Here is a 15,087-nt window from a genome sequence, read left to right on the forward strand (position 1 = left end):
GAGAGGGTAAGCTGCTGAGGGGCAGTAAGTTCAGGTATCTTCAGAGTAGGAACTTTGCACGAAAGGTTTGGAAGGGGTTCCCTAGGTTGCCGGGATACACCCTGCTGGAGTGACTGCTGCTTCCGGATGTGGAAGGGGAGGGAAAAATTGGGGATATAAAAAGTGTGGGGAAGCAGGAAGGTGAGCCTGTGGCGAAGATCAAGGAGAAATGGGAAGCGGAGTTGGGAATGGAGATCAATTGGGGAATATGGAGTGAGGCACTGCGAAGGGTAAACGGGACCTTCTCTTGAGCAATGATGAGCCTGATACAGTTTAAGGTAGTGCACAGGGTGCATATGATTCGAGCGAGAATGAGTGGGTTCTTTCAGGGGGTAACAGATGAGTGAGATAGGTGTGGGCGGGGGCCAGCGAATCATGTTTTGGGGTTGCGAAAATTGGGAAGATTCTGGGCAGGAGTGTTCCTGGTCTTAGCCAGGATAGTGGAGGAGGAGATGGACCCGGACCCTTTGGTGGCGTTATTTGGGGTTTCAGAGAAGCCGGAGCTCATGGAGAGGAGGATGGCTGATGTTGTGGCCTTCGCCTCTCTGATTGCACGGTGGCGAATTGTGCTGGAGTGGCGTTCCGCGTCGCCACCGGGGGTAGCAGCATGGTTGGGTGACCTATACGACTTCCTGCGGTTAGAGAAGATAAAGTATGAGTTAAGGGGCTCAACAGGGAGTTGAGAAAACGTGGGGGACGTTTGTGAGTGTTTGAAGAGTTATTCGTCACAGGGGGTTGGGGGGGGGGGGGTAATGGGGAGAGGGTGTTGAAAAAGGGGGGAAATCTCTACAAATTGTATAGCTGATTGCTGGGAAGTATGCTTCCCGGGTGTTTACTTGCTGTAACCTGATTTGATACATGTTTGTAATAAAATATGTTTTTTAAAAAAGGTAGGGTGCTCTTTCCAAGGACCGGTGCAGACTCGATGGACTGAATGGCCTCCTTCTGCACTGTAAATTCTATGATTCCTGAGAATACTAGTTCAATAACTAACAATCATGCTACAGTTCTAGTTACTTAGCACTTACTGAACCTTCCAATTTTCTAAGCATCAAGCTATTTCTACCTGAGTTACAAACTATGAAATCCATCACAGGAAACAAGGTTGACCCTGAAGATTTTGTACCTATGCCATACCAAAATGGATTGCAGCAGTTGCCTGGTCAAGCCAACCTCTTGTGAGTGTAAGTGCATAAAACTCAAAGTAACTTCTGAAACCTTTTTTTCAGATTCAGGAACAGTTTAGCAATTAGTTTTTGGTATTTTGTGGCGTGAAATATGGGGGTTTCCAGGGTGAATGCACATGTTCAGACACAAAGTTTAAATCGATAGCTAGGTAAGAACCAGAGGCAGGTGAGAATTGAATGCTATGATTTTTTTTTCTGCACTGGAAAAATAAACTAAGATGGATTGAATTTTACTTCCCTATCCCTTATATATCTTACGAAAGAAAATTTATGGAGTCTAAATTATCGGAAGCTCTCTTAGCTTTACTTTCAATCTCCCCTGTGAAGAGACAGAACCTTAAGTGAAACAGGTTCAATCTGCACTTAGCTGCTGTTGCTGTCTCATCATGGTAAATACATCTAGTACTTTAATGGCCTTCACTTAAATATCTGTTGGATGCAGGAATGTTTCTTTTTCCAGCTTCGATCCACTGCTCAATAAGTGCCAAAAATGCTTTGTTAATAGCTGCATAGGTATCTGCTATAGTGGTGACGGTAGAAAGTGGCATTCATACTGTATTTATTACAGACAAAAAAAATAATTTCCTAATCTACTCTGTTCTTTCAGGCACTTTGAAGCTTTCAAATCATAATGGGGAAATAATATAGGCTTCTCTGTTTATGTCTAATGCTGGTTCAATTGTCATTGATCTTTCACTTAAGATACCTTTTTTATAATTGATGCTAAGTGAAATAAATTGCTTAATCAAGCAAAAAAGAGCTCTTGACCTACTTGTTGCCACCTGAAGTCTGTTCTTTGGAGGCATATTGCATTAAACATTACAGGAATTTTAAATATTATCAGCTTTGATTACTTATCAAAAAAGCTTGTGTATCACAGTTTTGGAAATAATTGATTCCAAAATATTTAGAAATGATGGCCGCGATTCAGCAGACTTGAGTTAAGTCCACTGAATGGCACATTTAGCGGAGTGTTTCTCAGCTCTAAACATCTCGCTCTTCAACGGCGCATTACCTTTTGTATTTTGGCCTTGGGAAGATTCTCTCCACTGAAGCTGCACTTTTGAAGGATTTCCTGCTGGCGAGCCAAAAGGCCCCTCATAGATCGGGTGCCATTTTGTCTGGCTGCCCCTATCTTCCCTCCCCTCCTTTCAGCCCTAACCCCACCATTTTTGATCCCCTTCACTCCCTCCCTTTACATGGCAGCGGTCCCCCGGCCTGATTCCTGGCAGTGACAAAAGGCATCCGGGCATCCTAGCACTGCCAGCCTGGCTGTGCTACTGGCACGCTGGCACTGCCAACTGGTTTCTTGGGGAACTGCTGACAGCCTCGTCAGAAAAAATTATTACCTCTCCATCTGCACAAAGAGGCAACTAGAAAAAATACTAACAATAATAAAAACAATTTCCAGCTTCTTCCATACCATGACTCCAGCCTGGAACTCAGGTGGGCCCTTGAACAAAAGGTATTCCAAGGGTCTAGAATCAGTTGGCAGAGTGGAGATACAACAAATGAAATTGTCAATGTGGGAAATCCCTCCCCTGTCTATTGCCTCTTTGACTTCTGTGGTAAACACCACTGGTAACACACTATGCGTATTACGGTACTGCCACTGTATTACAGGTACCACAGTAAATCCCAGCCTGCTGGCTCCTCCCAGCAGGCGACGTATAAAAGTGTATGTTCTCCTGCGCTGCTCCCATTCTGGTTCCAGCTGCAGGAGGCACAACATCTTGTACAATAAAGCCTCGATTGTTTCGCCATTCTCGTCTCGTGGTAATTGACGGTACATCAAATTATTGCACAAGATTTTAAAAGATGAACATCTTAATCAAGCCTGATTGCCTGGAGCTGAGCCCTCGCGCAGCCGACGCCACATCCACCTTCGAACACTGGCTAGCCTGCTTTGAAGGCTACCTCAGAGCAGCCACTGAAGAACTCTCGGACCCACAGAAACTCCAGGTCCTCTACTCACGGGTGAGCCCTCAAGTTTTTCCCCTCATCCTGGACGCACCCACCTACACAGAAGCGATGACGCTAATAAAGGGACAGTACATCAAGTCTGTGAATCAAGTGTACGCCAGGCGCCTCCTGGCGGCGAGACGGCAACTCCAAGGGGAGACTCTGGATGATTTCTTGCGTGCTCCACGGATTCTCGGTAGGAACTGTGACTGCCAGGCAGTTTTGGCAGTACAACACACCGAACTACTAATCAGAGACGCTTATGTCACGGGCATTAAGTCTACTTACGTTCGCCAGCGGCTTTTGGAAGTGGGTACGCACGATCTTGCAGAGACTGTGCAGCTTGCTAATTCCCTAGAAATGGCCTCCCGTAATCTGTAGGCCTACACCCCGACCGCGCGGCACTCTCGTGGGCATCATGGGCCCACCAGCTGCCGACTTGAGTACACCGCAAGCGTGCGCTGCACGGCAGCCAGCCAACTCCAGAGGGCCCAAATGTTATTTTTGTGGCCAGAACAAACATCCCAGGCAGCGCTGCCCGGTGCGGAGCGCAACCTGCAACGGGTGCGAGAAGAAGAGACGTGTGGCCCGTGGGCGCCGCCATCTTTGATGCCATCTGCCATGTGCGCCCCGTGGGTGCCGCCATCTTCAGCGCCATCTTGGACCGCGTTCAGGACCCCTGTTCACCTGGCCGTTCGTGGACCGCCGATGGCGCCGCTACCACCGATCAGCCCCGGTCCTCCCAACAACTTCCGCAGCTCGCCTCCATCACCCTTGATCAGTCTCGGCCCCGCAAATCGCGACCGCTATGACGACGGTAAAGATCAACGGGCACGAGACAACCTGCCTCTTTGACTCCGGGAGCACAGAGAGTTTCATCCACCCTGCTACGGTAAGGCGCTGCTCCCTCCCAGTACGCCCCGTCACCCAGAAAATCTCCCTGGCCTCCGGATCCCATTCCATGCAAATCCGGGGGTATTGTGTTGCAACCCTCACCATTCAGGGCGTAGAGTACAGCAACTTCAGGCTCTACGTCCTCCCCCATCTCTGCGCTGCCCTGTTACTAGGTCTTGATTTTCAATGCCACCTCCAAAGCCTTACTTTGAAATTCGGCGGACCCCTGCCTCCCCTCACCGTCTGCAGCCTCACGCCCCTTAAGGTCGATTCACCTTCACGTTTTGCAAACCTCACCCCGGACTGTAAGCCCGTCACCACTAGGAGCAGACGGTACAGTGCACAGGACAGGATCATTGAGGTCAGTAACAGCCCCTGGAGAGCTCAAGTGGTGGTAGTGAAGACTGGGGAGAAGCACAGGATGGTCATTGACTACAGTCAGATCATCAACCGGTACATGCAGCTCGACGCGTACCCCCTCACACGCATATCTGACATGGTCAATCAGATTGCGCAGTAGCGAGTCTTCTCCACAGTTGACTTGAAGTCCGCCTACCACCAGCTCCCCATCCGCCTGGAGGACCACCAATACACTGCGATCTAAGCAGATGGCCGCTTCTATCATTTCCTTATAGTTCCCTTCTGCGTCACCAATGGGGTCTCGGTCTTCCAGCGAGAGATGGACCGAATGGTTGACGAGTACGTGCTGCGGGCCACCTTCCCGTACCTAGATAACGTCACCATGTGCAGCCATGATCAGCAGGACCACGATGGAAACCTTCAAAAATTCGTCCATACCGCCAAACTCCTTAACCTCACCTACAATAAGGAGAAATGCGTATTCCGCACCAACCACTTAGCCATCCTTGGCTACGTAGTGGAAAATGGCCCGACCCCGACCGCATGCGCCCCCTCCTGGAACTCCCTCTCTCCCACTGCCCCAAGGCCCTGAAACGATGCTTGGGGTTTTTCTCATATTACGCCCAGTGGGTTCCTAATTATGCGGACAAGGCCCGCCCACTCATCAAGTCCACAGTTTTTCCTCTGATGGCTGAGGCCCGCCAGGCCTTCAACCACATCAAGGCAGACATCGCCAAGGCCACGATGCACGCAGTCGATGAGACCCTCCCCTTTAAGGTGGAGAGCGATGCATCGGACGTAGCTCTGGCCGCCACCCTCAGCCAGGCGGGCAGACCCGTGGCTTTCTTTTCCCGCACCCTCGATGCCTCCAAAATTCGGCACTCATCTGTCGAAAAGGATGCCCAAGCCATTGTGGAAGCTGTGCGACAATGGCGGCATTCTATAGAATCATAGAATTTACAGTGCAGAAGGTGGCCATTTGGCCCATCGATTCTGCACTGGCCCTCTACCCTATGATTCTATGACTTTCAAATCATGAAAGGCTTTCAGAAATATGTAACAGGAGGGCAGAGACTAAGGATTATCAATAATGTTATGGTGTGCAGTTATGATATGACAAATGTTCAGAAAAATACTGTTCTGAAGGTCATATTAACAAAAAACCTTGGACTGTCTTTGAGGACTATTCTCAAAATGGCCCTTCGTTTCCAGACAGAATTGTGGACTTCAGAATTGCCTTCCTCTTCCAAGCGCACAAAAGGCAATCCTTAATTTAATTATGGTTCACTATGCTCTTGTCCAGGGGATATGAAGTTTTGTTGATGTGTCGAGTAGGAATGCAAGACACAAGCCACAGGTGGGAGAAGGGCCGTTTGAAGTGTTGATGCCTTATTTGGAAGATGACTTGACATTTTGCACAGGTCACAATAACAGTAAACATCCTGCAAAAAGCATTAAAGAGGGCAGGAAGCTGAGCGAATTTACAGAAGCAGACAGGAGCTTCAGCACCGGAAATGAAGGACCAACAAGTACAGCCACTGAAGTTCGGTAATCAACCAGGTTAAAAAAAGGGCAATTCCTCTCTCTTTCTCCCCCCCACTCCCCCACTCTCCTCCTCCACCTCCGCCCCTCATCTACCTGATTCCATTTACTAAGCTAACTCTGGCAATTCAATAGTGGAATCCATCGCAGGTGCAGAGACAATCCTACAACTTCAAGACTTCACTTCAGACAAATGAAAAATCTCAACTTCAAAAATATCACACCTGCACTGAATATGGATGTAACTGGTCCAATTTTTTGAAGTGCCATTTTGTCATCATTTGTAACTGAACTTTGTGTGTGTTTGTAATTTTATATTTTCTGAAGTAACTTCCAGAGCAATAGAGTGAAATAAAGTAACTGTTTCATTTTTAAGTAATAAGGCTTTGTTGCTGGTTATTTTATATTGAATTCCTCACTCCTTGGGTAAGAACACACACACACATTGTTCATGGATAACTTGATGAAACACCTTTTAAAGCCTCCATGACAACGGAAAAGTAAGGAGGATGTTTAGTTAAAGAAATTTGACGTGTTGTTAGAACATGGAAATTAATAATAAGTGACAACTGAAGCAAAAGTTTTAATAAAATTCAAGATGAAATCAGATAAGTAGTTGGATAGGAATAATGTCAAAAATTACAGAGAAAGAGCAAATATAGAAGGGACACCATCTAACTGAAAAAAATCAGAGTCCGTTCTGGGCGGGATTAAGGGCTGGGAACCACTCCGGTATCTAATAGCACTCTGTTGCCATTTCAGGCCCCAGCGGGGATTATCCCCGACCCCTCCTTGAGGCTGCACCCAGCGTAATTTCCTGCAACGAGGTGCTATGACAATCAGAGCTCCCCAGTGCAGAAAGAGATTGGGACGCCATTTTTAAACAGTGCCCTGATCTCTTGATCCCCCCCCCCCAACGCGACCCCTGTTGGTCTGAAGCCCGCCCGCACCCTACCTCACATGGGCAGGTCACCCCCGGGCTTGATCCCGGAGTGAGCAAAATGCCAACTTGGCACTCTGGAAGTACCCCTGGCAGTGCCAGGCTGGCAACTAGATGGCACTGCCAGGATGCCCAGATGGCAGTGCAAAGGTGCTGGCTGGCACCAGTGGTGCCAGGGTGCCTACCTGGCAAGTGGCCAACCACCAGGGGTCTCCGATTGCCGATGAAAGTCCCCCAAGTGCCCGTACACGTGGTCCCAGTTTGTGCGGTCCAGTACTAATCGGTATTTGGCTGGGATTGGATTGGTTTATTGTCACGTGTACCGAGGTACAGTGAAAAGTACTGTTCTGCGTGCAGCTCAGACAGATCATTCCGTACATGAAAAGAAAATACATAATTGGGCAAACATAAAATACACAATGTAAATAGATAGACACAGGCATCGGGTGAAGCATACAGGAGTGCAGTGGGGGCCTCCTCGGTGAGCCCAATAGATGCTGGGTGGCTGTTCCATCGAGCGTCAGCACGGCTAAGTGGGTCCTTAAATTGACTTAACCATGCTGGACTGAGCCCCACCCATTGTGACCCAGATCGCAACGTCTCGTGAGATCTCATTCGATTCCACGAGGTGTAACGGCTGTCAGGAATCCCGGGATGGCCTCTGCCGGGGCCTACCGGCCACGACCTGCCCCAATCCTGGCAGGACGCAGCTGGTAGATCGCGCCCAAAATAATTTCCAGTTGAAGAACTGGCATTGGCACAAGTACTATAGCCAATTGACATCTTTGTATTCTGTATTTCTTTGGAAATCAATCTATGACTGAAAGTGCATACTTCATATAATTTAAAGATTAATTTTGATATCCTTTCCCCGTTGACAGCAACAAAAGCAGAGAGTAGCTATTTAAATTATAAAATTATTTTGCAATCTGATTGGCTTCTTTAATGTAAACCAGGACTGATTTGGTTTTTAATAACTGCAGACAGTGAATAATTAGTTGAAGAATCAATTACCTGATTCTGTAAATCAGCAATAAGGTCAACCAGTAGTGCTTTGTCCTTTTTCAGCTGGAGATTCTCTTCTTCGCCACTTGCAAATCTGTTTTCTGTCTCAGCTACACGACTACGCACAGTGGCCTCATTCAGTTCCACAGAGGTCTTCCCTTGTTCAAGGAGCAGAATCTCGGGAAAAATGTTTAAGACATAATTAGATTTAGCTGCGTAAGTTCTGCTTTACTCAACCTAACTTGCTGCTACTCAAAATGCACAACATGATGAAGCCATCCATTCAGGTATTCATTTTTCAATTTAACTTGCGATACAGAATGGTTGAGGACTTCCTCATTAATTATCTCAACACAACCTTAAAAAGCAAAAGTTAGCTGTTTTCCTCACTTTTGATTACTGTTTCTAAATCAATTTTTGGAGTGGAATTAATAATTGCAGCATCTTGAAACAGATGAATAATCAGAACAACACTGAGCATTAGTATGACTCAGAATTTCCTGGAACCTCTAGGTATAACTATGGAGTAAAACTAGCCTTTTTCTCAAATATTCATGTGTATTTGGTTTGGAACATTGGTCTGTTCAAATTTCCCGATAGTTTGCGTCACGTCTGTGATCCTCTAATAAACCCTCTGATGTGGAGATGCCGGCGTTGGACTGGGGTGAGCACAGTACGAAGTCTTACAACACCAGGTTAAAGTCCAACAGGTTTGTTTCAATGTCACTAGCTTTCGGAGCGCTGCTCCTTCCTCAGGTGAATGAAGAGGTCTGTTCCAGAAACACATATATAGACAAATTCCAAGATGCCAAACAATACTAGGAATGCGAGCATTAGCAGGTGATTAAATCTTTACAGATCCAGAGATGGGGTAACCCCAGGTTAAAGAGGTGTGAATTGTATCAAGCCAGGACAGTTGGTAGGATTTCACAGGCCAGATGGTGGGGGATGAATGTAATGTGACATGAATCCCAGGTCCCGGTTGAGGCCACACTCATGTGTGCGGAACTTGGCTATAAGTTTCTGCTCGGCGATTCTGCGTTGTCGCGGGTCCTGAAGGCCGCCTTGGAGAACGCTTACCCGGAGATCAGAGGCTGAATGCCCTTGACTGCTGAAGTGTTCCCCGACTGGAAGGGAACATTCCTGCCTGGTGATTGTTGCGCGATGTCCGTTCATTCGTTGTCGCAGCGTCTGCATGGTCTCGCCAATGTACCACGACAACGCAGAATCGCCGAGCAGAAACTTATAGCCAAGATCCGCACACATGAGTGTGGCCTCAACCGGGACCTGGGATTCATGTCACATTACATTCATCCCCCACCATCTGGCCTGCGAAATCCTACCAACTGTCCTGGCTTGATACAATTCACACCTCTTTAACCTGGGGTTACCCCATCTCTGGATCTGTAAAGATTTAATCACCTGCTAATGCTCGCATTCCTAGCATTGTTTGGCATCTTTGAATTTGTCTATATATGTGTTTCTGGAACAGACCTCTTCATTCACCTGAGGAAGGAGCAGCGCTCCGAAAGCTAGTGACATCGAAACAAACCTGTTGGGCTTTAACCTGGTGTTGTAAACCCTCTGATGTTCATTTATATAGTCCTGCCCCGTGCAATCATATGCAATTCCCACATTGATGTTAGGTAATGCTCTGCTCTGGTGTAGATTTATGCACAATATGACACAAAGTCACCTTCTTCGGGTGTCATTGAGATCTCTGGAGTTTTATAACCATTCTCCTCACAATTTTAAAAAAGGTTACTAAGACTGCTGTCAGTTGAAGAACACCTGAAATTTATTGGATGCTCTTTGCACTCTATGCGTTCAAGTTGTTGAAGTCAAAAATGCAACAGGTTTAACTTGTAGTTTTGCTTGTAATCTAATGTTAATGAGGTGAACCATGGCATTCTGAATGTAGTTTACCTCCAACCAATCTGGCATGCATAATGCAACTCCCTCTGGCACTGTACCTGGAAATCTATGCTACTTAGTTATTGATGTCAGCTAAGTAAACATGGTGAGGTGCCATGTGGCATCTCATCACAGGGAAAAAGATAACATTTGGAGACATTGGTGACTTTGGGGAGCCCAGGTACACCAACTAGCCAGTTACACATTGAGATTCATGAGAAATACCCTCTCTGAGGAATAGAGCATTAAATGGAGAAATCAAGAAAAAGGAACCAGAGGAGAAAAAAAAATTGAAAGCGAGGGCATCTTAGCAAATATTAAGCTGCAATATACTGCTTCCAGTAAGTTTATTGGTCCTTAAAGGAATGTGACCAGCAGAACAAGTTACTATTTTGCATGCTTTATTTTCCCATTAACTCCAACTACCTTTTCCATCAGTTGTTTAAATTTTCTTTTCTCAGTTTCCAGGAGTTCCTTGTGCCTTTTAACCTCATACCGCAGTTGTTCTTCTCGGCCTTTTACAGTGATCAGTTGAACTACACTGGAAGTTCGACAAAAATTTGTCTCTTCTTTCAGCATCCTCTCCTACAACACATCGCCCAGGAATGGCATTTACAAGTAGCACCAAAAATACCAGAAAAAGGAGAATCAGAAGTATGTTATTATTTCTCAACATTTGCAATACAGGAAGAGGTCTGTATTTATAAATATCCCAAGGCACGTCATAGAGGCATTATAAAGCAAAATCTGACACCAGACCACATTAAAGTGGTTTTAGGGCAGATGATCAAAAGCTTGAACAAAGAGATAGGGTTTTAAAGAGCGTCATAAAGGAAGAAAGCAAGGTAGACAGCTGGAGGGGTATGGGCAGGGAATTGCAGAGTTTAGGGTCCAGGCAGCTGAAGGTACAGCCACCATGGTGGAGCAATTATAATCTGCTTAAAAAGCCGGAATTAGGACAGTGTAGGTATCTCAGAGTTGTAGGGCTGGAGGATGTTACATAGGCTGGGGGCGGAGGGGGGGTGGGGGAGGAGGGAGGGAGGCTATGAAGTGGTTTGTGAATTTTAAAATCAAGCTTTCATTTAATTGGAGTCACTGTAGGTCAGCATGCACAGGGTGAATAGATAATTGGTGCGAGAGGGGCGATGGGAAGAACAATAATTTGAAACTCCCTCAATACCACAGGTGGTAAATAAAATTCCCAGGTTCTCTCTTTTTAAAAAAAATTCAGAGTACCCAATTATTTTTTTTACAATTAATGGGCAATTTAGTGTGACCAATACACCTAACCTACACATTTTTGGGTTTTCGGGGTGAAACCCATGCAAACACGGGGAAAATGTGTAAACTCCACACAGAGTGACCCGGGGCCGAGATTGAACCTGGGTCCTCAGCGCCATATGCAGTAGTGCTAACCACTGTGTCACTATGCCACCCAGGTTCTCTCTTTCAGACAGAAGTTGTCATCATGGTAGAATGTCAGTTGTCACCATGGTAGAAAGTGTATGTGTCAAATACAGGATATGATTCGGATTTGGCATGATGTATTGCTATAAAATAGTATCATTTTTGAATGTACTACCAAATTGATCAAAAAAAGGTCAACCCATTCCTATAAAATTTGCATCACTGTACCATCCACACTACAAGTCCATTGAGATAGACTTACCTTTGTTAAAACTCAAGAAAACCTGTCCGTTGTCTCTTATGATCACAATACTTAAACAGTTAAACACACGCTGAATTGGCAAGTACATCAATTTGAACAAAACACATGTTTTGGCCAAACGAGGAACAGAAAAAGAGGGGAGCCTTTCACCCCTCCTCAGCTGATTGTGACAATAGTTTACTCACACATACACTTATACTTGAGCAAAGAACTAGAAATTAATGGCATTCATGGAGCTCCATTGTTGGACAGCATGGTATCACAGTTGCTTCACAGTGCCAGGGACCCGGGTTCCATTCCGGCTTGGGTGACTGCCTGTGTGGAGTCTGCACGTTCTCCCCGTGTCTGCGTGGGTTTCCTTCAGGTGCTCTGGTTTCCTCCCACAAATCCCAAAAAACGTGCTGTTAGGTTAATTGTACATTCTGAATTCTCCCTCAGTGTACCCGAACAGGTGCCCTAGTGATGCGACTAGGAGATTTTCACAGTGACTTCATTGAGGTGTTAGTGTAAGCCTACTTGTGACACTAATGAAGATTATTATTAGTAGTATGAATCATTATTTCCAGAAGAGAAGGCAGAAGAATTTAAATAAAAATCCATATTTTGGATTGGGGTAGGATGCTGCTAGCAATGGGCCAGATTTTTTGGTTTGCCAGCACAGTTGCACCACTATTAAGCTCCCTCTACTGCACCAATTTGAATTTCCGAGCCAGCAGAATGGCCTCCTGCAGTGGCTGAAGTACAACCAGCGAGAGGAGCTGGCCTCCTGGCAGTATACCAAGGGGGCTAATGCTCCAGTAGGCTTTCTAACCAACCCGACTGCTGCCAGCATACCACAATGGCCATATCTGTGGCCGCAGGCTTCCCTGTGGAATGGTTCCCCCTCAATGTGGATGACCTGGTAACCGTGGCCTCTTTCTAATTTTATATTTTAAAGGAGTGATCAGAGGGCGCCTCAAGATCGATTTCCCGCTCTCTATCCTACCTATGCTAGCAGCTCCCACCTCTGATGGTGAGTCTGCTGATATGTCATTGCTGGGGACCCTTCAGCCTACCCCAGCTGTCATCCTTAGTTGGATGGTGAGCACTCCTCTGACCATTAATTGGCCTTCCACTGAAAAATAGCCTCGGGGGAACTTCCTTGCGGTGTGCAGTTAGGATATGGAGGTTCACGGGATGCTGGGTTCCTATTGCCAGGAGGAAAATCCAGCCCAATATGTTTCATTTGGTGCCTCAAATTCACATTTGGAAGAAATCAATATTTATCATGGTGCAAAGCTGTAATCACACTGCACCAAAATGTTTACCCCAACTTCTCTAGGTTTGGCTGAATACCATTGTGAATGCACCTAATGATGCCTTGGTCTTAGGGGTTTCACAAAACATTAAAGGGCATTTCTTTCTTTTGCAGTACTTGTAAGAGCATCAAGTTTCTTCCTATATTAATTTGCTCCAAACTGGCCAATTATTAGACAGAGGGTGGATCCTCTAAGCTGGAGGGCCAACAGGAGTCTCTCCAGTGCTGGAGAAGCAGCAGGTTACCTTTCCAGGGAAGTGAGAGGGAGGGTGTCTCAGGATGGAGGCATCCTCTCTCCAATCTTTTAAAACGTTAAAGTAAAATAATTTCCTCAGCAGCCATGTCACCAATTGTGGGGTAGGAGGCTGTGCGACATGTTGCTGCAGTCGAAGCCATGCAGACGGGAGGGCCTCGAAGCCTGACTGGTGCACTAGCCCCAATCACTGGGAGGCTGTCTCCAGGCAGCTGCCCTGTTCTTCCTCAACACTTTTGGGAACATTATCAGGGCCTAAAACTTCAACTTCTAGTTTCAAACACTGAATTATTGCACAAAGTGAAATTCCACATACCCTTTCTAATTGCTTGTTAAGCTCAAGGGTCTGCGAATGTAACACAACATTCTCCTTGTTTATAGCAGCACAGTCATCTGCCATTTTGCTTCTGAGGAAGCGGTCCTGCTCTCTCATCACCTCTTTCTCCCGAAGTTGTTGGTGAAGCTGACGGATCTCATCTCTGGGAGGGGGGAGGAAAGAACCGTACAATATCTTATATTGCACTGATCATGTGACATATAATCAAAAATGTTCTGACAAGTGTAGTCATTAATACCAAGTTTAGGTTGGTGCAGCAGGGCTCCTTAAAGGCCTTCTCTTATTTCTCTCAGGTCACAATTCTACATAATCATTAAACCATCTTCATCTGAATTATTATTTGTTTTAAATAAATTAAGACTACCCAATTAATTTTTTCCAATGAAGGGGCAATTTAGCGTGGCCAATCCACCTACCATGCACATCTTTTGGGTTATGGGGCAAAACCTACGCAAGCACAGGGAGAATGTGCAAACTCCGCACAGACAGTGACCCAGAACCGGGATCGAACCTCGGACCCGTGAGACAGCAATGCTAACCACTACGTCACCGTGCTGCCCTTTCATCGGAATTATTAAATGAGATAGCAACAGCATTTTTTTCATCATTAGAATGTGGGTTTATACCTAGGATGGTTAATGGGTAGAAGTCAGATCAGGCTTTTAATTGAAATGATCACGGGCTATCTCACTTTAATTTCCAAATATCCTACAGTTCAGCGGACACAACAATTTCACCCAGAAAGCTCAAAATGCTCATTACTGGAACAGAAATGATCGAAGCAAAAATTATTAAGAGAGCGCACTGTATATGGCACCAGGTTTGATTCTTCCCCCTCCTCAGTTCTTTATCGAGGGAACACTACACTGAGACAGTTGTCTTTCCTGTGCCTGCCAGAGTCGTATCACAGACCTCCCTGCAACCAAAGAGTTTCTGCCAGATATTCTGGAATGGGTTATTTGCCTGTCATCGCAGCAGAGGAGGCAGAGGTCCAGCTATTGATTTTTTAAAAAGTTTTTTTCTGAACATCCTGTACTTAAGAAAGCTTTTGTGTCTGTATCCAACAAAGCTCTTCTTCCTCCTTTACATCTGATGAGGTAGATGACATGCCCAAACAAGCAACAATGTTCAATAGCTTTGTTTTCCTGCATCTCTCTCCATTCAACATTTTTATTTTATTTGTTTCAAACTTGACAGAACAATGTGACATAACCAATGTCGTGTTAGGTACACTGGTCTAACACTGGCTGCAACTGGATGCAGCTTAGATCAGAGACCCCAGACCTTGAGGTTAGTTCCATCAGATTTATTGAACTAATAGCACAGTTAGCACAGTTCTCTGTGAGTTCCACTCTCTGCTAATTTAAATGTGGTTACTCTGCCTGACTGAACCAGACTAGCTCTTAGCCATGTGGTGGAGGTGTGAGATTGTAACAACACCCTTGACTGACTCTCTAGATGTTCATCAGTGGAAAGAGGCGGAGTGTGAGTGCCTCGTGTCTTTTATAGTCAGATCCCACCCCTGAGTGTCCTGCCTGCTTATTGGTCATGTCCTGTTCTCTGTGTCCATTAGCTGCTTGTCTGCATATCATTATGTGTGTGTCCGCATATCATGACAACCAACACAGTGAATAGAGAACATTCTCTTCCCATATCCCAGTGGGCACTTGTAGGTCATGATTCTTTCT

General features: G+C 45.8%; 1 protein-coding gene across 4 annotated transcripts in view; it reads right to left on the bottom strand.

Annotated features, from left to right (window-relative positions):
- The window catches only part of LOC140410748 (uncharacterized), a 49,111-nt gene that overhangs the window by 1,280 nt on the left and 32,744 nt on the right, over positions 1-15,087 (bottom strand). For all 4 annotated transcript variants that reach the window (XM_072499273.1, XM_072499274.1, XM_072499276.1 and 1 more), the window contains 3 exons: positions 13,379-13,541; positions 10,270-10,428; positions 7,939-8,106 (listed from right to left, as the gene is read on the bottom strand). In XM_072499273.1, coding sequence (XP_072355374.1) covers positions 7,939-8,106; positions 10,270-10,428; positions 13,379-13,541 — 490 coding nt within the window. The remainder of the gene's footprint in view (positions 1-7,938; positions 8,107-10,269; positions 10,429-13,378; positions 13,542-15,087) is intronic.

The sequence above is a fragment of the Scyliorhinus torazame genome, chromosome 4, assembly GCF_047496885.1.
Source record: "Scyliorhinus torazame isolate Kashiwa2021f chromosome 4, sScyTor2.1, whole genome shotgun sequence".
Lineage (NCBI taxonomy): Eukaryota > Metazoa > Chordata > Chondrichthyes > Carcharhiniformes > Scyliorhinidae > Scyliorhinus > Scyliorhinus torazame.